This window comes from Pagrus pagrus (assembly GCF_965226575.1).
Source record: "Pagrus pagrus genome assembly, chromosome: 4".
Classification (NCBI taxonomy): Eukaryota; Metazoa; Chordata; class Actinopteri; order Spariformes; family Sparidae; genus Pagrus; species Pagrus pagrus.
In genome coordinates this window covers 31907667-31932868 of record NC_140188.1, presented here as the reverse complement: position 1 = coordinate 31932868, position 25202 = coordinate 31907667, and the positions used below count along the sequence as shown (strand labels likewise).

The following is a 25202-nucleotide window of genomic DNA, read 5'->3' as shown; positions in this document are numbered from 1 at the left end:
ACAGCCTAGCTCGCCTAGCTCATCCTGTTCTCTAAGGATGATGTCTATGCCCACCGGCGCTGGAGACAAATCCAATATATGGCAGATCTATTCCGGCGAAGGTGGACTCACAAATATCTGCCGCTTCTTCAAGAACGACAAAAATGGCTCGGCCTGAAAAAAAGTTTCAAGGTTGGAGACATCGTCCTCGTCGTGGATTCGTCCCTGCCAAGAAACTCCTGGATGTTAGGCAGAATAAAGAAGGTCATGTCCGACTCCAAGGGCGTTGTCCGAAGTGCTGAAGTCCAGACGAGGACCAACATCATTCAAGATGGAGAGATTTCAATAGACAGAAATATTGACCTGAGTGAACTGAATATTTACTTGAATAGATTGAAAATACCTGTTTGAACAGCCTGTAAACCACAGTATTTAGTTGTTAATACTTACATGTTAATGCTTACCTTTGAATACTTATCTGTGAAGAGAAGAAGATCCTAGCTAAAGGGAATTTAGAGACAATGTCAAATGTACGAATGTAAATGGCTCCAATTCGAGTTTAAGTTGGTAATTGATATGCTAAGGCCTAGTCAATTAGGGGCCGGATGTGATTGTTCTGTTATTATATTGCACTTAAGAATAATTTTATATTGAGAAATTTAAGTTTGATTATATTTTCAAGACCAGATAAATTCTGTGTTGCATATAAAACAAAAATTATGAATATTAATAGTGAAGCAGTGACGTTTGGAATGGCGAAATCTGATTGGCTGTTTGAATTAGAAACTTAACAAAGTGGTCAGAAGCCACTGGACCTTGGAGCAACACAGTCTTTTGACCTACACTTAGTCAGTGAATTTTGTAGAAAGTCAAGATCATAAGTTTTTTTGCGTATGATGCAAGTTCATCAGTAAACAGGATAAACGAAGACCTTTGGATTCAAGACTTTTATTTTCTGACTTCGGTGTTGAGTGCAAAGAACTTTGAGGTCCTGAGCTAATGAGTCAGCTGCACCAACAACACATATGCATAACTGCGGTTGCACGTAATTATGTAATTATCGCAGGAACTCCTCGGTCTCGCAATTCCAGCTGTCCGGCAGCTCAAAACGCAGCCGGTGGGGGTTGCCGGACGATGGACGACAGAGCAAAACCACACCAAACCTGAACGCAACGCACATGCTTCCAGTGGAAACTTTGGGTCAGGTGAAGGCTCCGCCGAGTGTGAAGCAGTGGATCCCAGAGAGATCATGTGGTGAACTGAGGAGCAGGTAGCTGGGCAGCAGAGTGGCTGTGGCGCTGGAGCTCGGAATGGCACTGGCTCTAGGAACGATGAGATGATACAAAAGTTAGATGAGAAGGCAGCAGCCTGGCAAATGAGTACAGAAAACACTAGAAATAGATTGAGAGGTTCAGCCATAGATGCCATGTAGTAATGCAGAAACAATGTGGCGCTTGATGATAGATGAGCTACAGGTGTGTGAAGTACAGGAGCTCCAGTTGACCATGGAAACCACGCCCAGCGAAAAAGTCTCAGAGCACATAGAAAGACCAAACACACAAAGCACATATAAAAATACCCACAAGAAGTCCACAATCATGACACCCAACAGTGTGAAAGCTAATAAAGCGTCAAAGAGAACTTCAGCGTGTCCTTCCTCTCAGTCAGGAAAATATTGAGAACACACACACACGTGACAGTGAGACACGTAGGGTAGACACGTAGATAACAGGATTTACAACAATTTATAATCACAGTATTAATTCTCACACTTCTAACAGACTACTATTTAGCCCACAGGGGCACGAGAAAAAGCATCGGCCATTAACTCAAAGAGGTCAATGGGTTATGGTCAGTATACACGATTACTGGTTCCCCCACAGTACCAACATAAACCTCAAAGTGCTGAAGCGCCCAAATGAGGGCCAGCGCTTCCTTCTCTATTGTTGAGTAGTGCAGCTGGTACGAGTTGAACTTTTTTGAGAAGTAACACAGGTTTATCAATTCCCCCCTCCTCCTGCAACAACACTGCCCCCGCGCCCACTTGACTGGCACCTGCCTGGATCTTAAACGGCTTATGCAAGCACAGTGCAGCCAGGACTGGAACTGAGCACAGGAGGGATTTCACATTCTCAAAGCACTTTGTCAGTTAGGAGACCACACAAATTTCACCCTGCCCTTCAACAGGTCAGTCAGCGGTGCAACTACAGTTGAAAAGTTTTTACAAAAACTACTATAATAGCCGACTAAGCCCAGGAAACGCATCAGTTTTTTTCTTCGTAGCTGGAGCCCGATACTGCACAAAAGCTTTGACTTTAGGATCGATTGGACGCACCTGGCCCTGTCCAACCACCCGGCCAAGATACGTCACCGTCCCTCTGGCAAACTCACACTTTGCAAGACTGACTGTGAGTCGCGCCTCAGCTAAACGACTGAACAAGGCACGGACGCGCTGGACATGAGCATCTGAAGACAACTACATCATCCAGATAAACTGCACAGCCTTCAAGACCTGCAACAACCAAATTCATTAGACGCTGAAAAGTTGCTGGTGCGTTCCGTAGCCCAAAACTCATCACAGTGTATTCATACAATTCTATAGGCGTTAAAAACGCAGAAATCTCCCTGGCACGAGCAGACAGCGGAACTTGCCAATACCCCTTCAGCAAGTTGAACTTGCTCACAAATTTTGCTGCACCGACCTGGTCTATGCAGTCCTCCATTCGCGGCAACGGATAAGAATCTGACTTCGTGACTTTGTTTACTTTTCGATAGTCAGTACAGAACCTAGGAGACTTGTCAGACTTATCAACCAGCAGACAGGGTGACACCCAACTGGATGACGATAGAACTGCAATGTGATTGTCCAGCATATAGTTGACCTCAGATTCCATTACCTTCTGTCTGTGTGGTGCACACCTATAGAAACACTGTTTAATTGGTGTACTGTCTCCAACATCATGATCATGTTCTAACAAGTGTGTATGCGATGGTGTATCACCAAACAGGACCGGATACTCCCTGATTACCTCTTTCAGTTCACTGCTTTGAACTTCAGATAAGTGAACAAATAAACTCTCCAAGTTACACAATGTCTCTGAATTTTTTAGCCTACCACACATCACAGGGTCATCAGGTGTTTGAACATCCACCTCCCCCATGTTCACCATACCCGGAGCCATCAAAGCTGAGGACACAGAACCAACAGTGAGTACAGGACTGACATCTACACTGTGCACTGGACTCAGGTGCAACAATAGCATCACGTGAATAATATGGCTTCAACAGGTTAACATGACAAAGGCGAGAAGACTTCCTACGCTTCGGAGTGGATATGAAATAATTTTGCTCTGAAACTTGTCGCTCCATAGTGTACCGACCTGAGAACTGTGCCTGGAACGGTGAACTTACAACCGGAGTGAGAGCCAAAACCTGATCTCCAGGACTAAACTGGCGACGCTCTGCCCGGCGGTTATACACAGTTTTCATTTTAGACTGAGCCACTTCCAGATTTTCACGTTCTTTTTCAGCAGCTGTATACAAACGATGACGGAAACCGTTCACATAATCAATCAGATTTTTTGGTGGATCAGTATCACCCAAGCCATCCTGCAGGACTGCCAAGGGACCACGCACTGTATGGCCGAAAACAAGGTCATTAGGACTAAACCTAGTGCTCCTGCACAACTTCTCGGGCTGACAACATTAACCAAGGTAGGCCTTCCTCCCAATCTCCCCCTATCTCCGTGCAATAAGCACACAACAGGGACTTTAATGTTTGGTGAAAGTGCTCCAACGCTCCCTGACTCTGGGCATGAAACGAAGACGCACAATTGTGCTTTACCTTCAACTGCTTCAACACCTGTGAAAACAAGTGAGATGTAAAATTAGAGCCTTGAATCACACGTGGAATGCCAAAAATGGAGATAAACTGTCAACGCCTTGACTATTGATCTTGCAGAAATAGAACGCACAGGATATGCTGCAGGGTATCTTGTCGCCTGGCACATCACAGTTAGCAAATAAGAGCAACCAGATTTTGAGGTTGGTTAAGGCCCCACACAATCTATAATCAAATGTTCAAATGGGTGACTGATCGCTGGAATGGGACAAAGAGGTGCTGGCTTGATTGACTGACTCGGCTTAACTGAAAAAAAAAATATCGCAATACTCGGTCATACGTTTTTCTCACACCCAAATGACCTGATTCATCATGTGCAGTCTTTAATACTGTGTTACGAAATTTTTCAGGCACAACAACTTGAAACACCGGCTCACTGACAAAGTCACCTTCACAGGGCACCCATTTCCTCACAAGCAACTCATCCTGGAAAAAATTGCCACGAGCCACATTTCTCATTTCACTCTCAGGCAAAGCACTGGTCACCAAACTGGACAGAGACTGATCAACCTGCTGACCTTTAACCCACTCTGCCCGAGGAATGGACAGGGGAAGATCAGGTAGAGGAATCACAACTTTCGTCTCTTTTTGCTCTCCACTAACAACCGAATCTGAAGCAGCCATAGCCCGCTGTGCACGGGTCACGGCGCAGGCTGGAAACACTTCTGGATATTCCCGACCGCACTCATCCGGCCCAACCGTTACCATCAGCTTAGATGTAACTCCACACCATCAACTGGCAATGCTGGACGCACACCAACGGCAACAACACCTTGCACCAGATCACAATCATGCACCATATTGTGCCGCGGTACAGGTACCAATCCCATCTCCATACCTCGCATCAGTATAAAATCCCCCGTTTCTGTTGCAGGCAAAAGAGGCAATACTGATCCCAAAATGAACGAATGCTTAGTACCTGTATCTCTCAAAAATTGCACACGCTCCTCACTACCCACCAGAGAAACGACAGCATCAGCAATGAAAGGCTCAAAATCATCACCACTCTCTGGACCAACACATTCAGGACCTGGCCCCTGAGCACTGGAACACGACAAGGCTGGAGCAGGAGCAGATGCATAAGATTTACGTTTATTCACACTCCGCAACACCGGACATTGATCCTTCCAGTGGCCTGCGCCCTGACAATAATGACATAAGCCCCCTCTGCCACCATCATCTCTCATACGTGAGGCTTTAAATGTATGCGCGGGACCCGCTACTGAGGACTGAACATCGTAACGAGAGCTACCGTGGTTATTACTTCTACGTCTTACCTCACTGGCCGCGCACACCTCACCAAAAACACTCTTGTGCGTTAACACAAAATCGTCAGCCAGCTCAGCCGCTCTAAGTACGGTGGTTGCTTTTTGTTCACTTACATAAGTTGCAATGCGCTGAGGAATTGAATTTTTAAATTGTTCCAACACTATCAACTCATAAAGCCCCTCAAAACTCTCGACACTCGCAGCGGAACACCGGTGGCTAAAATGGCATAGCAAATCACGAGCAAATTCAACATTAGTTTGCTTGTCACCTTTCCCCCAGTTCCTAAACTTTTGACGGTAAGCTTCGGGGACCAACTCATATGCTTTCAAGACAGCAGATTTTACCTTAGCATAACTCCTACAGTCACTCGCACTCAGCGCCGAATATGCTTCCTGGGCCCTACCCGTAAGGAGGCACTGAAGCATCAAAGTCTTGTCAGCATCAGGACAATTTTTTGCATCTGCAAAAAAAAACCAAAACGCATCCAAATGCTTCCACGGACGTGAAAACCTTTCAAATTCAGCGCGACCCCCCAAAACCTTCAGGCAACAGGGAAACAACAACAGCGTTCACCACCGACCTACACGCGCACCAGGCCCTCATCAGCTGATCAACGCGTAAACACAAACACGTGCCAAACAAATCTACCAACTCAACTATCTGTCTAACAAACCACAAACGTGTTACTGAAAACCACGAACGGACGAGCCCCCATTTGTCACAACCTGGCACTTTGGACCATGACAAGATGGGAGACACACTGAAGTAAGGAGGTTTTAACAAAGTATATTTATTTAACATATGTGCAACAAAGGAAAATAATGATCAAATGGGATGTGATCATCAGTACTATCAGTAGTGTAGGATGTGCATGTGTTTAAAATGTAATGGGTGTATGTTGTAAAGTGCATGAACTGAGAATAATGGAACTTAGGAGAACTGCGGCTGCCACATCACCCCGTGGGACATCTGCTGGAGAGGAGAGAGAGAAAGAATGAATGAATGAATCATGGGTTTTATAATCTCAGGAACACTGGGCCCAGGTGCCTCTGATCAACCAAGACTCCTCCCACAAACCCAAGTCACATCAGGAGGCTGCTCATCACACCACCACAACTCAACTGTAGGGCTTCCTTTTATTGGTCTGGGTTGAATTACAAGAAGAGAGGCATTTAGTTGCACAGTGGAAAACCGAAAAACCGAGCCTGCATCAGCAATAGGCAGCAACTGAACCAGCTCGATGAAATTGGAGTTCTTGGCGCTCAAGTCGGCTATGACAGAGAACTTCAGGGAGTCTCTGCTTGGCCACAAATGTGTTGTCTACACAGACAACAATCCACTTAGTTGCTTGTCATCTCCTAAGCTCAGTGCCACTGAACAATGTTTGGTAGTCCATCTTGCATCCTTTGACTTCGAGCTCAAATACTGCTTAGGGAGAGGCAATAAGAATGTGGATACCCTATTCCATCTGCATCCACCCGAACCACAGGATATGGAAGCCATGGTCCCTGGCACCTCACTTCCCAAACCCTTACAGCGAGCCCTGCAGGTTAAAAAGACTGGAGCAAATCCAGCTGCTGTTGTAGCCCTGCCTCATCAGACACTCTTTGACATTTGTTGACCCAGTCATCTGGGGAGTCTTGGTGTTCTGGAGGCGTAAACAATGTACCAACCATGATGAGTGGAAGCTTGTATTTTGGCCTGTATTGGCACTACTCCAACAATGTTGGTTGTGGAGCGTGTTTTTTTTTTTCCAATGGTGCTGGGGCAGTGTTGCAGTTGCCTGTAGTCTTACAGTGTTGACTAACAGGCTAGAAACACTGGATGCCTGTGTGCTGCGTGGTGGCTGTGTTACCGAGCTGCTGCTGCTCACTCGCGTATTCGACACATACAGACATTAAAACTGTAGTGAAATGCTGGTATGATGTCGACATGACTGTGTACATCTCGCTTTCAGATACATTTTGCAGAGAACCACACACGTTTCGCGGTAGAAATAGGTGAAACTCTGAATCTCTAGATAACGTGACGCAACAGCCACGCTTGACACCCACTTGAAGATCGGTCTGAGTGGTCTCATGCATCCAGTGTGAACGGTGCAACCTGTTAACATGGACGTCGAAATGAAAAGCGAGAGTTAATGCCATGCAACAGCGCTGCACACACATCCAGTTTGTCCAGTCTGTAATGTTCACCAGGACTATGGCCATGGTGTGGAAAAGAACATGGGAACTATTACGGCAGCGGTGCTCTGGCCAGGTATGTCCAGGCCTGTCAGTGTTGCCAAGTTGCCAGGATACCCAAACCAGCTGTTCGTAGCGCAGTGGGTGCAGTTTATTTTGAAAAGTCGTGATGTCCCAGCCAGTTGTGCTTGCTGTATTCATTTTCCCGGAGAACTGCTTTGAGAATTTTACATAAAAACAGATGGGATTTGCCATAAAACTGGTTTTGAGGCTTGAAGCTCATCAATTTATCCTGGGAACACAGCTAGTATGAGCTGGCAACATGATGGTCTACAGGTATGTATATTTTTCATGAGTTTCATCTGTTGGCTGTTGATAATGTTTGCTGTTAAATCAGCCAACGTTAACCTCCTAGTTTAAAATTTTATTCATGTCAAATGCTGACAGGACAAAGAAAGTTATGGTGTATTTGAACACAGTAGCCTAATTGTAAGTGCAGACTAGACATTTTGTGTTTGTAGGGACGTGATTTTAGTACGTTTTCATGAGCTATAAATCTGTTTGCTGATGTGAACTGTTCAGGAATTTATGTTATCATAGATCTGTATAATCCCTGTATACATAGACCTACTTATATAAAATAATTTGATAATCATCCTGGTAACACATACAGATGTTTCTGCTTTCAGAGGATGGCATTGTCGCAGCATTAAAGGTACCGCGACATGGCAGGAAAGGGAGGGGGACTCATATTTTATCCAGCTGATTTTGCATTAGCTGCAGTGAGCACCAACAACCACCAGGTGGGACATGTAAGCAGTGCAGAATACAGTGAACACATCAGGGTCCTGAGCTTCCCTCTCCTCCCACTGGAACCAGACATGCCGTTTCATTTCCTCATTGATTCAGTCCGTATCAAAGCGTGTGTCAAAGCGCATTTATTAGCAGTTTACTGTGTCAGAATCAGAATCCTGGTTGGATGTTACTCAGGACTAGGGCATTAATGACTTCAGATTTTTTCAAGTCGACGTATCTGTCAATAAAGTCGAAGTCGAGTCGACAAGTCGTTTTGATGACGTCATCACATTGACACAGCGGAGGAACACCTCCATACATGGGATGTGTGTCTGGCCCACAGCCGGAGAGTTTTAAAAACAGGAAACAGCTGATCACCGCAATCAGTCCATCACTTCATCCGCGGACGTCAAGATGAGCAACTGGAAAGCCGCTGAGATCCGGGAGATGCTAGCGTCTCCTCGGTCTCTGTAGCTGACAGCTAGCGGACACAACCAAACAGCTAGTAGCTGCTGTCAGCTTGTTGTGTAGCGGCAAGCTACGAACGGTCGCTACTTTTAAATTAAAAGCCCCCCGTTAAGAACCCAGTTCTAAAATCCAATGGGGTGCAATGTAAAGCTCTTATTTTGAAGACAAATTCGTTGTCACTGTTCACTGCCTAAAAAAACCAACAAAAAAACACGACTTGTCGACCACTCTCAGGGGTCGTCGACTTGCGCCACTGACGTCGACACGTCGACAAATCGGCTTTTCTGTTAATGCCCTACTCAGGACTATCTAAAGTTAAGGCTAAGTTTATTGCATGTGTAATCATGCATCTGCTACATGCCAAACTGCCGCTGGACAAACCTAGATCTTGATGTTGTTAATAGTGTAGGCTATAAACAGTGAGCAACATCTAAAATTATCCTCACTAACAACAAATAAGCAATTATAATGTAGCCTAATAAAGCTTAACAGTGCGACCACCAGAGCTGCTGGCTGCTGTCCAGCCCAGCGCACACAAACCAGTCTCAGAGCTCGCCCATCATCTCCAGGTAGAACAATTATTGCTATTGCTATTTTCATCTTATGTCAAATACAAACAGCAACAGACAATAAACAAGGCTCAAAATCAATGCGCAAATAAAAAAAATATAGGCCTAAACATTGTAAATTGGCACAGGACACCGAAAAGGCTGCCGATCCTGCTCTATGCTTTGTGATATATTTTGTTTATTTTCTGTAATTTCTACTAACTAATGAAAGTTTCTCCTAAGTCAACAACAAACAAAATTGTGTGGTCTTTTGAAGGGAGTCTGGGGATATTGCGGTTACTAGTTATTAAATAGTGTGTTCACAAATATCTGCTGCTTATCTTCCAGTACAACACCTGATTAGCAGTACAGTGAATCTTTTTGTTCACTGAATGGGCTTCTGGTCTTCCAGCCCCCAAAAGGTGCATTGTCACACTGAGAGCAAGAGCCTTTGTAACACTACAAATGCATGCTGCGCAATTCAAATGACCTCTTTGTAGTTTTTTCCATCAGTTAGTTACTACAATAACGACAGAAATAAAAAAATATATAGAATAGAATACATGGCAATAATCACAGTATTGAATCAAAATCACAGTATCCCAAATTATCCCAAAAAATGATTCATTCTAATATATCAAAAGGTATTCTTTTCTATAGGTTTACTAACTACTGAAACAATGCATACTGTGCTGACTACAAGGGATCTTATCTGTATTTACAATGTAGCCTGAATCTGCACATTCCATCAGCCCATAACATTATGTGATGTTTAATGTTGTTATGGCAACAAGTGGCAACTGCCGTTAGCACATATTAGCTAGTTTAGCCCCATCGTCCGAAGAATTATAACTAGGGCCGGGACTTTAACGTGTTAATTAAGATGAATTAATTACACAAAAAATAACGCGTTAAAAAAATTTACGCATTTTAATCGCACTTATATTTGCACCGCGGAACGTTTCTCACTGGATGAGTTTCAGGCATAACGATTATACTGGAGCACGATTATTTAAGGAGTTAAAAAGCCGCCGACACTTGGGGTGCGTCTCAGCTCGGGTCAGTAAAATTAACAGGCTGACAGTGACAATCACGTGAAACTGAGGCAAACTCATTCATGGTTGCCTCTGACTATACTGATAATAGCCTACCTATTAGCTTCCAACGTAGACGTGCGACATGCGCGCTCACAACCCAAAGCGGCGCGTAGGCGCGTGCATTCGTGCTACGGTGACGCCGTTTTTTCCCCCATACGTTGCTGTGTCAGGCAGGTGTTTCCCACGGAGCTCTGCCCCGTTTCAAAGGTGAAGGAAGCCCTAAGTGGAGAGACGTTGCCTCCGCGATGTAGAATGTGTTTTATAGAAGAGAAACACACATTTAAGGACCGCTGACTTGTATCATCAAAACAGACAAATGTAAACACAGAAAGCTGAAAATCACTGGACATGTCTGTTGGGATTATACAAATCAACAGTGTAAAGTAGAGCTGTCAAGATGTATGCAGTAGTTAATTATTGCATATCCTACTGTACCTATCACTCCTATTGTTTCTGATGTACAGGTGCATGAGAATGTCATGGGAGAGTTTATTAAGGCCTATGTCACTAATTCAATTCAAAAAGTGAAACTAATACATTATATATATATATATGTCCATTACACACCGAATGAAACATCCCATGTCTTTATTTATTCAGTTTATTTTAATAGTAATAATTATGGCTAACATTCAATGAAGACCTAAAATTCAGTATCCCCAAAAATGTAAATATTACAAAGGAACTTTTTTTTTCTTTCTTTTTTTTTTATTCGGTCATTATTCAATGGTATACTAAAACCTATATGAAAAAAATTGCTTCTCACTGTTCTCAGGTCAAATATTTATATGCGATTAAAAATGCGATTAATTTCGATTAATTAATTACAAAGCCTCTAATTAATTAGATTAATTTTTTTAATCGAGTCCCGGCCCTAATTATAACCCATAAAATTACATTTTGGCGTATTTTGACAAAATAAACAACAGCTACCAACAGCCATAGCCCTTTCAACCTTAACTAATGTGTTGTCACGGGTAAGACAAATGAAAATAACTAAATCCCTGAGGTGCTACATTGGCATTAGTGATGGTTGCGTCCACAAGTATGCAGTTACCGACAGCTCCCTCAAACAATGTAATGAAGAAGTGCATCAGTTAATCTGGGTGTACCGCACTCTGCAACAGCGAATTAACAACAATCTCCACACTGCCTTCAAGCTGGGCCTAAACCTTTACCTCAGACTGTATTTTTGACTTATAGGCTTATGCAAGTATAAACAGTAACTTAACGTTACACATATTTAGTTTATTTCACTTAGTTCACAGAAGAGCTGTTAAAGTTAAATATCAGCCAAAGCAGTCATATTAACATAGCCTCAGACTACATACATCTGCTTCCTGTGGAGTCAACCAGCCGAAATACCGACAGCGCCACTCTGCCATTGCTGAGTACATTGTGGTCAAACAGGGCATAAAGTAAAATCCTGTCATCAGGATTTTACTGTCATCATCAGGATTCAGGTCTGCTGCCACCTAGCGTCTACAGTTTTCAAGTGCAGCCTCCCCTTTTACTGCCGCAGCATCACTACAGCAACGCAGCAGCAAACAGGTCATATAAAAGGAGAAACATCTAATTGCTCGTGTTACATGTTCCCCCTCTGCTGGCCAGGATGTGCCACTGTGGCTGATGCTTGGCCTCCTGCCTTTCCAGGTAATAGGGGTCTGGCCGATTAGAAATAACCAATAAGAGGGGGTAGGGCACTGGGCTCTCTCTCGCTCTCACTCTCACTCTCACTCCATTCCACCTGACCAGAGAAGCAGTCAGTCAGCCAGGAGGCTGGCTGGGGTATTATGTTTTGTTTAATGTTTATCTGGGACCCATATCTCCATCCTTCCCCAATCCGATGGATACCGGGATTATATGAACCAGAAAGGGTGGCCACCCATAGTGTTACAGGCACTTGTGGATGATCAGTTCCAGAACAGGGATATTTGTGTTGGATCAGCTGGCAGTGCACGCGAGGCAGCTGTGTTCACCAAGTCCAGGTGCCTCTACTAATAGCCATAGACCCAGCCTATCCACTACTGCCATGGATCATGAAAGGGTTCTCTGGTCCATTGTTGGTGGTATATTGTCATATTGAACTGTCCTTTGGCTGCTGTGATGCACAAATTTCCCTGTTTGTGGGACTAATAAAAGAATTTCTGATTCTGATACCTTTTAGAGGAGGAAAAGGCTTTCAATGTGCAAGGTTGAGCATATACAGTGGGTACGGAAAGTATTCAGACCCCTTTAAATTTTTCACTTTGTTTCATTGCAGCATGTTCATTCATTGCATTTCATTCATTCATTTTATTTCTCATTAATGTACACTCAGCACCCCATCTTGACAGAAAAAAACAAATGTAGAAATTGTTGCAAATTTATTAAAAAAGAAAAACTGAAATATCACATGGTCATAAGTATTCAGACCCTTTGCTCAGTATTGAGTAGAAGCACCCTTTTGAGCTAGTACAGCCATGAGTGTTCTTGGGAATGATGCAACAAGTTTTACACACCTGGATTTGGGGATCCTCTGCCATTCTTCCTTGCAGATCCTCTCCAGTTCTGTCAGGTTGGATGGTGAACGTTGGTGGACAGCCATTTTCATGTCTCTCCAGAGATGCTCAATTGGGTTTAGGTCAGGGCTTTGCTTGAAAAGCAGCAGATTTGACGAGTTATTTTTGTTTTTTGTTTACATTTTCTAACATGTCTATTATATTATATGATATTTAATAATATCATAATATACAATTAGCTGAATAGTATTGATATTGTAGGCTACTGAACAAATGTTACAGCAGATCATATATCCACTTTATATGTGAGCCTGTATTACCTTTATAAGCTAACGTTACTAGCTATATTACTTACTTTTTTAGTTACATTTAGGTCAGTCACATAAGGAACTAGAGCACAACTGGACACGTGAATAATATTACTAAAGTACAAAAAATAGGCTGGTGCAATGGCGTCAGTCTACAAGTTCAAATATATTCAACATAAAAAACTGTTAAACATAGTTAGCCAAGTTAGCTGACAAGCTGTTAGCTATGGCTAATAATAGACTAATGAATTAACCTGCTTAATGAACAAACTTGGTTTAAAGCAACTGTTATATGACTGTTAGCATGCATACTTTATATAGACCATCTGTAGTAACACCTGGACAGACTGGGCCAAAGCAGGCTGATGTCAGTGATTAAAAACACAATATCAAATACAGCAGGCTCACCTGGTAGCTGCTTCAATGAGGCACATCTTCTGTTGTCCTTATCAATCTTTACTTTGGTGTAGTAGAGCTGAGAAAACACAAAACAACCAGCTGTTGCTCCATGAAACATCTGGACTGGAGGTGCGCGAGACGTGATTGTCACGGGACGTGCATCAATGCAGCTGGCCTCAACAGTCCGTCCCGAAACTGGACTTCACGTGTAGCAGCCTATGTTAGTCAAATATAAGATGCTAGAATCACTCACTGATGAGTAGCTTCTTAGCTTACAAACTGTTACCATCACTTCATAGCTAAGATGCTTTGATGGGGACGTTCAAGGCTGAAATGCAAACCAGACAAAGCAGGCTGCTGTAGGGCCCCAGACCCTACAGATTAAAGGTGCACTATGTAGATTTAGGGAAGACATTTGAATCAGAAGAGAAAGATCTGCACTGACTGATTTATTCATTCTTAAACAAACTTAATAAACAAACTCTGTTGTCATGACTGAATGAACTGAATAAACAAACTGACCTTAAAAGGGACAACACAATTTTTTTTGCTTTGTTTGTATTTGGCGGGCCCTGCCACCTTTCTAGCTTCAAACAGGGTTCTGGGGACCTTATTTTCCTGCTTGTTCATTCAGTAATGGAAAAGACAAGTATTTCTGAGTTTGTATTATTACCTCATTAATATTGTAAGTGCCAACAGTATTCACATGAGAACATAGTGGGGAAAAAAGCTTTCGGAAGCACTGAGATTAAAAGTTAGCAATGTGCCTACATGAAACGTATAATTGGAAAATGCACTCAGTAGCACTTACTTTAATGTGATTCAATATGTGTCAGCTGAAAATACAAAACCTAAATATCAAGTGCAAGACAGCAATAGGCCAACAAAAATAATCACTTTTTACTGCCACTTGGACGTTTCAGGTTCCTGCACTGTTCCTTTTTGGCAATCAGTTGGCAAACCACTGCATTCTCCAGTTGTTCTCACTTTTCAGACATCTAATGCATCACAATGATCTGATCCCCCTCTTCTCTGTGTTCGTATAATAATAAAGAATATTTTTAAGAGTTTAACAGACAATATGGGGCTGTGTTTGAAAATAGGCTGTGAATGAAAATGTGTTTACACATTTTAGAGGACTTTCTTTTTAAAATTTTCATGATTCCGTCATTTCATTCAGTGTGTGTGTTTTCAAGGTTTTTGTAGTGTCTTTCGCCCTTTTTCAGTGATCTTTTCTCCCTACCTGTTTTCTTGTGCTCCTCACCAGCCTGATTTTCCCTCCACACCGGTCTTGTATCCATTTAATTAGCCCAGCCCTGTAACCAGAGTTCTTCCCCAGTCTGCCCTCCCTTCACACCTGCACTACATCTCCTTCATTAGCTCTTCCCTCTTCCCAGTCAGCACCATTAATATCTTGTTTGCCTGTTTCTGTTGCATTTCTCCAATCCTGCCATGTTTGCCTTTTCCAGCCGTTGGTCCTGAATAAACTTCATCCATTTATATTCCTGCCTGTTGTCTCGTGCATTTGGATCCACCTTCTCTGCTTCAGAAATTCACATAACAATGCTTTGATACTGGCATCTAAAGTGACAACTTTTAATATCAATCACAGTCTGAGTGAAAAAAATAAATATTGCTTTACCCCTACATTTAAGAGGGCTTTAATTTTGATCACAACATTAGATTTTATTTTGGAATCAGGTCTTGGACACTTTTCCCTTAATGCCAAGTACATATGCACCTCAAAACAACATGGAGGCTAGGTTGCTCGTGTTTTAAGTGAATGCTTGCTTGACTGCAGTAATACATTAGATATCACTGTGAACACAAGACACATGTTTTATTCTGCTGAACGTTTTGTTCCAAAATGTGACGTACTCATTAGTTCCGCCCTTACGGTTGGCTGATTGGATGACGAAAACGTTTCTGTTCTCTGATTGGCTCCAGTTACACAACACAGTTCCGCAAATCTAGTCTGTTTGTGTTTTGACGTTTTTGTACAGCGTTCTCCAGACCACCACACAAGTCCATAAGGAAGGATACAGTTAACGTTCTTCAACTCGGTTCGTACTTAAAGCCGCTTGATAATAATGTTTAACTTAAACGTTGCCAATGCATGTCCTCCTTCAAGGCTGCAGTTGTGTCGTTTTATCAGTGCAAGGGAGTTTTTATCAGCTAATGCTAGCTAGCTAAGTTAGCTGCGGGGTCCTTATCTACCAGTATAACTTGAGCGTTAGCCAATTGCTGTATTGTGTTGGCTTGTCAGTTGTCACAGTTGTTGCCAGTATTGGTCCGCTAGTTGTTAGTGGTGCAAGCTAAATGAATACATGTTCAGGATATGTGACCGAGGCCAGTATAGCCAAGCTTCATAGTGCTTTTTGCCAGAGAAGCTCATCTCTCAGACAACTGCACGTACCCCTGTCTCTTGTGTTGTTGACATCGTAGTATACGCGTTTGGCAAGTGTACCGTTAATAGTATCGTCCTCGGAATCCGCACATACACTGTTAAAGGGCTCGATAGACCGGATACGCGCATTTATATGGAATATACTTAAACTCCACTGAAACAGATGACAATTGAATGTCACTTAACTAAATGGATTAAGTGCATCGTGACCTCCTCTCCTTAGATAGCACCACTGTTGATTTTGGCAGATCAATTATTAGACTTGGGTATGTAAATGTGTGACATACATGTTTGAGAGTGATCAGTTTCTTTAGACAAGATTTTTTTTTTATGGATTTCATTTATCTGACTCACATTCACTTAGCACTCAGCATAGTGGTGGCGCCTGGCTACATATCCCTGACTTAAAGTTTAGATTTGGTTTGTAGTCTTATAGTCTGCATCCAGTCATCATCCACTTTTCTGCGTTGAGTCAATTGTGGCAGCAGACCTTTCCCCAGTCTTATCCTCCAAGTCCTTCTGGGGGATCCTCAGGTATTCTTAGACCGCCTGTGAAATAGAATTCCATCAGCATATTTGGGTTACCTGGCAGTACTAAATTGGCAAGAAAGTCGACTCCTAACCAGTATTGACTGGGAGGCTTAATCAGATGTTGGAACCCCTCAGTGTTCTCCTTTTAATGTACAACTATGTTGCTTTCTCCTGGATGTCTGAGCTCCTGACCCTGACCATATGGGTGATCTCAGACATACTACGTAAGAAGCTTGATTTATCCAGTTTCTATCAACAGTTGTACGCTTTAGACAATGTCCACAGTGAAACATCGAGTGGATGATGACATTGTTGTTGGGGAGGTAGGAGGTTTATTATGTGTTTCAGAATCAGAGGTAGTGTGTCTCCTCAGAGTTGCCATAAGACAGGAGTTGCACATTAACACACCACTGTGGTCCCCACTGGTTCCCACTGTCCCTCTGGGAGCAACCTCTGACTTTCCCTGTCTGAAAATATCAGTTTGCAAATCATATATGTGAAAAAATATATAAAATAAATAGCAGGGCTGTAACATTAACTGCTTTTGCACATAGCACTGGTGCTTCAGATGTTGGAAGTTTTGCTGCACAAGCCACAAAACCATAGTATAATAGTAAAACGGTATACTATATGGTAGTTTAACAGTATTAAGTATGAAAATTAAAAATTGAGACAATTAAAATTCTGTGTTGGGTGGAGTTTAAAAAGTAATTTTCCATAGTGCTTCAAGTGTATGTAGTACTGAAGAAAATGCAGACGTTGTTTTAAATATCTCTACTTATTCATTATTGATATTTACACACAGCATGGACAAAGACACAGATAGAAAATAGAGTAACAGTGCTGTATCTCCCTCAATGTTGCCAGAGAGCTCGTGACTGAGGCCGAGCTCTGTGCAGAGCTTGACACAGGAGCGAGGCAAACTGGTACAGCTTTACAGAAAAGAAGGGGTTATGTAGCACAACTTCACACTATATTGATATAAATCGTACTGTCAAAATCTATGTCTCGTTTGATAATATCTCGCTGTGTCTTACAAAGTATATGTACTGCCCAAGTGAATATACTCTGTGAAATGTCACATTTATTCTACCAATAATGTTAAACCTGTTAACATGGCACACCAAGAATATGGCTGAATCATAGATGTAAAAAGCCAAGCGAAGTATGGCAACTGCTCAAAGAAGATCTGATTTCATACCAATTCATGAATGCTGCAAAGAAACAGAGCTATTTGTCTATCATTGCATGTATAAGTTAGTATGTGTCAAACTAACTAAGTAGTTTTGTTTGTATGCTGTTGTCATGTTAAAGTATCTCTTTTTAACTTTTCAGGATAAAAAAACAGGAGACATAATGGCGTCGGACTCTCCACGCAGACCTAGTCGCTGTGCTGGAGGGGTTCTGGTTCGAGCACAAGCTGCTACGTAAGGACAGATATCTGCAATACGTTTTTCTATTATGTTATTAGAAATCCCTAAAATCATGATACTGCATTTATGTAGTATGTATCTGTTTATGAGAGATCTACTGTATATGTCTGTAGCTACCTGTCCATAAATGCATTATCATTGGAGATGACATGACCTTTTTTGCTGTCACAGGGAGCAGTCTTACATGGAGAGTGTGGTGACCTTTCTGCAAGATGTGGTCCCTCAGGTAACTTTCCTCTGTCATGTATTCACTCATACAAATGGCTCCTATAAATGGTGTCCCTATTCCCCACTACTATACTGATCATAATTAGTACAGCACGTCTTCATTTTGTTGTGTTCATATTAGAAAAATGACATGGATAAGTAAACTGATCATGGTCAGCATACATACTTAAAACCACTGTTTGTACGATGCTGTTGATGGACACTGTTGTCCAATAATGCAGGTATAAAGGAGATGGCAGAGCTAATCACAGTTTCAGAAACAAATAAATTGTTGATGATGAGAAAGATGTCAGAAAACAAACATTAAATGTACAAAAAGTACAGTACAAGTTATATATTAAGTAGCACATAGTATATACTTACAGTCAGTATGTGGTATGGAATTTGGACACAGCAAATAATTGTTTTATCAGAAGCATGTTTTGTTGTATGGTATGTTGATGCATTTGAGAACCATTGTAATGTGCAAAGTTTATGAGCAAAGTTTATGAGCAAAGTTGCTAGAAAATCAATGTGCAGGAGAATCCACAAGATTACGTGCTTCATATTGCTATAATATCTTAAAGTTTTGTAAAGTTGACAAAAATTAATAACAATCAAATGCTTAATGTGAAGTTTTATATATCGCTTTTTTCGCTAAATTTAATTCCAAATCAAACTAAAAAAATGGAAAACTAGGGTGTCATGAATGTCACTCCAAAATAGTAGACAGCAATCTTAAGTAATCTCAAATTACAGTAAGCAAACATACAAATCCATTCAGACAGTAAGGTCTGTTAGTTTAGAACACAAAAAAATGTAGTCTGACTCACAAGATGTAGACTGTTGTAACCCTGTCATTGGGTGCCTATTATGGGCTGAATTTCCCTTTCTTACACTATCTGCATGTTGCTGTTTTCAAAATCCCTGTCACTACGTGAAAAAAACAACCTACATGCTCAAAATGTCAAGTTACTGTAACAGTAACCTGGTCACTAAGGGTAGGAACCTAAACAGGCTAGAGGCTCTTACCTTTTCTTTTGCAGCGATTTTGACATTTTAATGCCAGGGCACGCCTCCCCACATGCAAAGCAACGTGCACTTGGGGAGGCATGCACATATCGCTCCATCAAAGAGAACTGTCACTGGTTTCAAGAAATGAAAACAAGCTAGAGTGTTTTTCTAACCCTATGGCAGAACATTGATTGGAGTAGCCAGATCTTTTCCAGTGATGAGACAGCGCTGTGGAGTTGCCTAACAGATATTCTCTGATTTTTAATTCTGCTATAGAAATACCCTCGCCTGGTAATCTAGGATTCGTTTTTTTTTTTTTTTTATGGTATTTTTGTCCACTCTCTCTTCTGTCTTTCAAACACAGGCATATACCGGTGCTCCTCCCACAGATGAAAAAGAGAAAATTATTTGGGTCCGATTTGAAAAAGCTGACATCAACGGTAAGTCTTTAACTCTCTGGCAACTGAAGTTGGGTTTGTTTGACTTTTGAAAGCGCTAGAGTTGGCACAACCTTAGGTTCTTCAGGGCAATGACTGATCTCTGTCAAAGACCGTTAAAAAAGTTACTCTATAAAAGAGAAAATAATGTAAACTAGCATTGTTCTTGGTAATCTAAATTACACAGTTGACTTCAAGAGAAAAGAATATCTCAGCCCACTGATAAGGAATGCTGCGTTAATCTAATTTCTCTGCCTGAATTCTGCTGTTTGGTACAGACACTGAAAGGAAATATCTTCATCTATCAGAAAATGATCATTTTGAATGTTAAAGTTGTACTACTTGTATTTGCTCTCATGCTACCTGTTTGGTTGTGACATTTCAAACTGCACGATGGCAAACATGGCTTCACATGCTCTACCGAGTCCCAAAATTTGTGAAAAGTTGTGAATTTCACTCATAGGTACTCGGCAGGTTAGCACATCCACTGCCTCTTTGAAATATTTCTCTTTCCCATCTGTAATTTTTTAAAGTTGCTTTTTCTGAGTTCAAGAATAAACTTAAATGTTAAACTGACATGGCTGTTTGCTTTTGCTACGGGGCTGTTTAATTACATACAAGCTTTTAGGTTTGGGATGATGCTGCATTAAGCTGCACTCTTGAAATAGACACTGTGTAATGTCAATGTATAAGGGAACAATACACAAAAAATGTATGTGGCGGTACAGGATTGCATTTTGTAAATGTAGAATTAGACAATGATCTGGAGCTGTGAAGATTTGCAATTAGATGAGAGGGAATTCTTTGCAGACTTTTGCAAGGCAAAGGGATAATGTCTCAAACAGTATAGAATAAATTAAAGTGGTCTGATAGAGATGAAGCTTATAAAACATATAATGTAAAATTTTATGTAAAAATGAACATGATGTTATTCATTTGTGGTTTATTTGTCATAGTCGTTTAATTATACTTTTCTAATGTCGCACTTTCTGTTTACACAGACACTGCGCGCAATCCAGAGTTTATGGAGATGCACAGCGGTACTACTGACCCTCCTCTCTGCCTTATGATTGGCTACACTGACGGGATGCAGATCTGGAGCGTATCTGTAAGTCACACACCTAACGGTTCTACCTGGCCCTTTTGAACCATAGGTTTTTTTAAGATGATAAGTTCAGATGGATATGTGTGCTGAAACAATCAGATCAAATGCTCACTATAGAGCAATATTTTGCCACAGCTCTCCTGTACAGTAAGGGCTGTCAGACCATAGGTCAGCACCAAAAACAAGTCAAGCATTCCGTTCTTAACAAAGTCTGTAGAGGAATTATAGTCATAGTTGTATGTTTAAGATTAGGATTTAGTGTGAAAATGAAATACAGTACGCAACTAACATATAACTTAACTTAATTGCAAATGTTTTGTTCTAAAAACCTTTTCACTGTTTTTCAAGATCACAGGTGAGCTTATTGAGACCAGTATTGAAAACCAGTAGACTTAAAGGAATAGTTCACTCTAGAACGAAATTCAGTCATTAGCGACTCACCCTCATGCTGATGAGAAGTCCGGTGTAGTTTCTTATTCCTCAAAGTGCAGCTGGAGACCCGCGGGGGTACCGTCCTGCAGCAAAAATCAAATAACGGACGTAAATGGTGTCCGAGACAAAAAGGTCCGTAAAACTACACAAAAACTTTGTAATATTCCTCCATACTGCTCGTCCGCTGCAATCCAAGTGTCGTGAAGTGGCAACATCCAGCGTTTACTCAAAACAACGTCATTAGTGCATTTTTCTAGCCTGGACAGTCACTATACTATATTTGCCTGGAGGCACGCTCCCGCGTGTACGCAAGTATCCCTCACAGCCGCTTGCACTACGGAAGCCGCGCCAGACAAGATCAACGAGACACGTGATAGATACACACCGGTATTTACATCCAGCTGTGAGCGACCGAGTGACACACAAACACAAGAGGGATCTGTCTGCACTAGTGATTTGAAGGCAAATCTCGTCAGCATGAGGGTGAGTCGATAATGACTGAATTTCATTCTAGAGTGAACTATTCCTTTAAGCCCAGATCATCAATAAATTATGTCACAAAAAGGCCTGTTTATGACTGCTGAAGCTTATTTTTTACTAACTTTAGTTGTTGAACACATTATTTTTACTTGGTATGTTGATGAAAAGTTCTTACAATTGATTGTGTGATTGGATAATGTAAACATACTTGTCCTTACTGAGTTCAAAAGTCTAACTCTCGTCAAATAATTTGCTGACCTCGGGCCTGTAAGGACATGTCCACTCCCCATCCAAGCGGCTGATGGGGAAAAAACAATGAGGAAACAGTGAAGAAATGTAGCTATTGTATCTCTATGTAGTCAGGTATATCAGTCACACCAGCCCTATTCACTGATTAACACAGCAGCTAAAACCACAGAGGATGAATTTGTCCCAAAAGGAGTCACACTCCAAAACCTTCACTATATTGGTTTTTAAGGTTTAAGATGAATAAACATCGTCAGCATTTTACTGAATAATTAAATACTTAGATATTCAAAATTTTATTTGGTTATTATAACAGGTTATTGCAATTCAAAGTGCTTTACAGATGACTGACAATCTGATAACAAGAAAGTGTAAATGTAAACAGTAAAACTATTTGAGACTAATAAAAAATGAAAATGATAAAACTGAAATAATAAAACCAATACAATTGTGTAAAATGATTGAAATTGAACTACAACAAATGAATTAGATGTATATTAAATGTATTGTAAATATCTTTATTCAGTACACTGAAACATACAAAATACAATGATAAAGCAAAAGAATAATATATACAGATGTTTACCTACAACTAATCCTGATGTTTTTAATCACATCATATTTAACAGTGAAGAGGGTCTCATCTACGCTGGGTTTGTCCCTTTTCACTGTTAAGGCCCAACCTCCAATCAGTGTTTCTTCCTGTCTCACGGACAACATTCTCAAACAGAGAATGGGGGGCGTGGTTAATAGTCATAAGTAACTATCACCATCCCAAACATACTCTGTTCTAGCAAGATAGCATCACTAGCATGGATTAGCAATCGCGTCGATATTGGCATGGACAAGCAGATGTATGAATATTAGCAGGGATGGCCATAGGGGTCATTGAAACACAAGTTCCTTTTGGGTATTGAGGAGCAGCAGAGTTTATTGACGGTCAAATTGTAACCTGTGCCGCACATTTACTGCCACTAGTCAACTTCAAAATCTGCTAAACTTTCCCCCTGCCCCGGTCGCCAACACCTGTCTGCTCTGAGCATAGTCACCCTCGCTCTTTGTGTTTCTCTTGCTCAACCACTCACACTCTACACACTGCACACTTCCTGCTATGCTACTCGTTCTAACTTATATGAACCAAGCCTGCAGGATGACGTATGACTCCCAGATTCTACGATAGTCATACGACATTAATTCATTTTGGAACCAGCTTAAATTTGAGCACAAAATTAAGTTATCTTCCTAAAAATATTTGGCTAACAGTGTGGCTTATCAATTTTGTCAGGAAAGGACTTCATCATCAAAATACCAAAATACAGTGGAGTGGGAGTTTGATACAACACTGAATTGCAGTGCAGACTTTTGTCCACGAGGTGGTAGTGTTGACCTTGTTATGAGCAGTATTGCACTTAATATCTGCTCAGGGGACCAGGTCCAAACATCCTATTTAACTACTGTTTCCTGAATAAGGGGTGTATAGATATAGATATAGATATACAGTGATGGATTGGTTTGCGTCATTGACAGCCAGTGCAGCCAATCAAAAAGTTCCCTCTGGGATTGAGCAGATTTGAACTGACAAAAGAAAGATGCTCTTTTCATTTTTTTTTTCAGTTCAGTTACTGGGATTAGCACAGAAGTAAAATGACTGGCCATTTAGCTTCAGTGTCTCTTAAATCTGTCACCAAGATGTATCTTCGTATTTGCTATGAGGATAACAGTTACATCCAATGAGAATACCAGGGAAAGAAATTGAAATCCAATGTCCTGGTAGTGGGACAGACAATTCTGACCTGTGGCCTTGTGCTGCATGTCATCACCTCCCTCTCCCCCTTCCCTGTCTGACTCTTCAGCTATCCTAACAAAATATAGTAAAAAAGGATGTCCTGGTAGCCTACTTGATATTGTAAACACTGTCAAGGAACTTCATTTAGTCAATTATACTGTTTTCCACATGGTCATGAAGGTTCTCAGTCATCCAGGTCATGGTAATTCTAAATGCTGTATTGTAGGCAACTGGACGTGTTTCAGTTTCTTGAAGACGTTTCACCTCTCAATCTCTCTCATGCCGCGGGAATATCAGAAATTCAGGAGGATTTTCAATAAACATCATATCCTGGTTCAATTCAAACCTACCAACACACTGAGGCGGAAACGTGTCCATCCTAAGGACACAAAACCCAGGCATAAACAGAGTAATGTAGTTTATGCTGTTGAATGCAGCCAGGGCTGCACAGATTTGTACACTGGGGAGACAAAACAACCTCTCCATAAATGAATGGCACAACACAGGAGGGCCAACTCCTCAGGTCAAGACTCTGCTGTCCACTTACATCTACAGAAAAATCATTCCTTTGAAGACAACAATGTAAACATCTTGGCCAGAGAAGACGGATGGTTTGAAAGAGGAGTAAAATAATCCATCTATGTCAAACTGGGACGACTGTCTTTGAACAGAGGAGATGTCCTAAGACATTACTTATCACCCACCTACAATGCTGTACTGAGTTCTCTCCCCAGACAGCTTAACAACCATTCACACCTGGGCTCACCTAGTCCTAGCAACCCATATGAAGGCTGTTTGGGTCAACGACCCACAAGTGGCCCTACCACTTCTTGGATGAGAGGTGAAACGTCTTCAAGAAACTGAAACACGTCCACTTGCCTACGATACAGCACTTAGAAATATTCAACACATGTCATCCTTCCAATTCCACCACTCCTGATGTAATGTGAAATGTGGCCTCAAGAGGGAGACCTTTTGATAAAGTAATGAAAGGGGTGATTTTGGTTAACATGAGCCTTGTTATTTCCAGGTCAGATGCGTGCTACAGTGATTAAATCATTAAAAAAGTAAATATCTTAAAGCAAAGGTCAAAAAGTCATAAATACTTTATTTACTGCATAATATAAGTGTTATCTTTGGTTGTGATGTATTTTTTCAGGCAGCGTGTTGAAATACATTTTTCTATCCAAATGTCAATGCCAAACCTCAAAACTCTTCCCAAGAACAATGGGCAAGATATCTTATTCAGTAAATTCACTTCTTAAAAGTCAGTTTTGAAAATCATTAGAAGATTTTGTCTGCTCTTTGGCTTAACAAATTACCCACAGTGGTTGGTAAAGGTTTCGCTCATCAAGTATTGCCCTTCATGTAGAGGCTGTCACTGAAACATGCAAACTTCACATACATCCTGTGAGTTTTAAACACACCAAAGTCCTTTATCAGTCCCTTTATAAACATCCACAGGCCGTCGGTAAGAGGACATATGCTTACTTTACCCGTGAGCTCACACAATGCCCACTATGATGTGGCAACTCCTGTGCTGCTAGAAGATTTTCTGTTGCAGTTATTATGGTGGACCAGAGGATTACAACTGTTTTAGCCACACTTCACACACCCAGTAAAAATATAAGCTTGGTGAGGCTCCCCTGCCTTTCAGTTTCAGTTGAACTTGACAC

The 25202-nt window shown here is 41.4% G+C and overlaps 1 protein-coding gene and 1 long non-coding RNA gene across 6 annotated transcripts in view; one reads left to right on the top strand and one right to left on the bottom strand.

Moving 5' to 3' along the window:
- Positions 1 to 734: 734 nt before the first annotated feature.
- LOC311256291 lies at positions 735 to 14726 on the bottom strand. Of its 3 annotated transcripts, XR_014622475.1 has the most exons (4): positions 14692 to 14726; positions 13458 to 13664; positions 12742 to 12870; positions 735 to 1301 (listed from the first exon to the last, which is right to left on the bottom strand). It is a non-coding gene; the product is annotated as an uncharacterized lncRNA (long non-coding RNA). The 3 variants fall into 3 exon arrangements; XR_014622476.1 differs by lacking the exon at positions 14692 to 14726 and having other exon boundaries at positions 12742 to 12875; positions 13458 to 13665; XR_014622477.1 differs by lacking the exon at positions 14692 to 14726 and having other exon boundaries at positions 13458 to 13665.
- A 686-nt stretch (positions 14727 to 15412) lies between these two features.
- Positions 15413 to 25202, top strand: part of bcas3 (BCAS3 microtubule associated cell migration factor) — a 372855-nt gene continuing 363065 nt past the window's right edge. For all 3 annotated transcript variants that reach the window (XM_084350099.1, XM_084350098.1, XM_084350100.1), the window contains exons 1-5: positions 15413 to 15511; positions 17722 to 17813; positions 17991 to 18045; positions 19405 to 19480; positions 20479 to 20585. In XM_084350099.1, the coding sequence (XP_084206225.1) occupies positions 17743 to 17813; positions 17991 to 18045; positions 19405 to 19480; positions 20479 to 20585 (309 nt within the window). In that variant the 5' untranslated portion in view covers positions 15413 to 15511; positions 17722 to 17742. The remainder of the gene's footprint in view (positions 15512 to 17721; positions 17814 to 17990; positions 18046 to 19404; positions 19481 to 20478; positions 20586 to 25202) is intronic.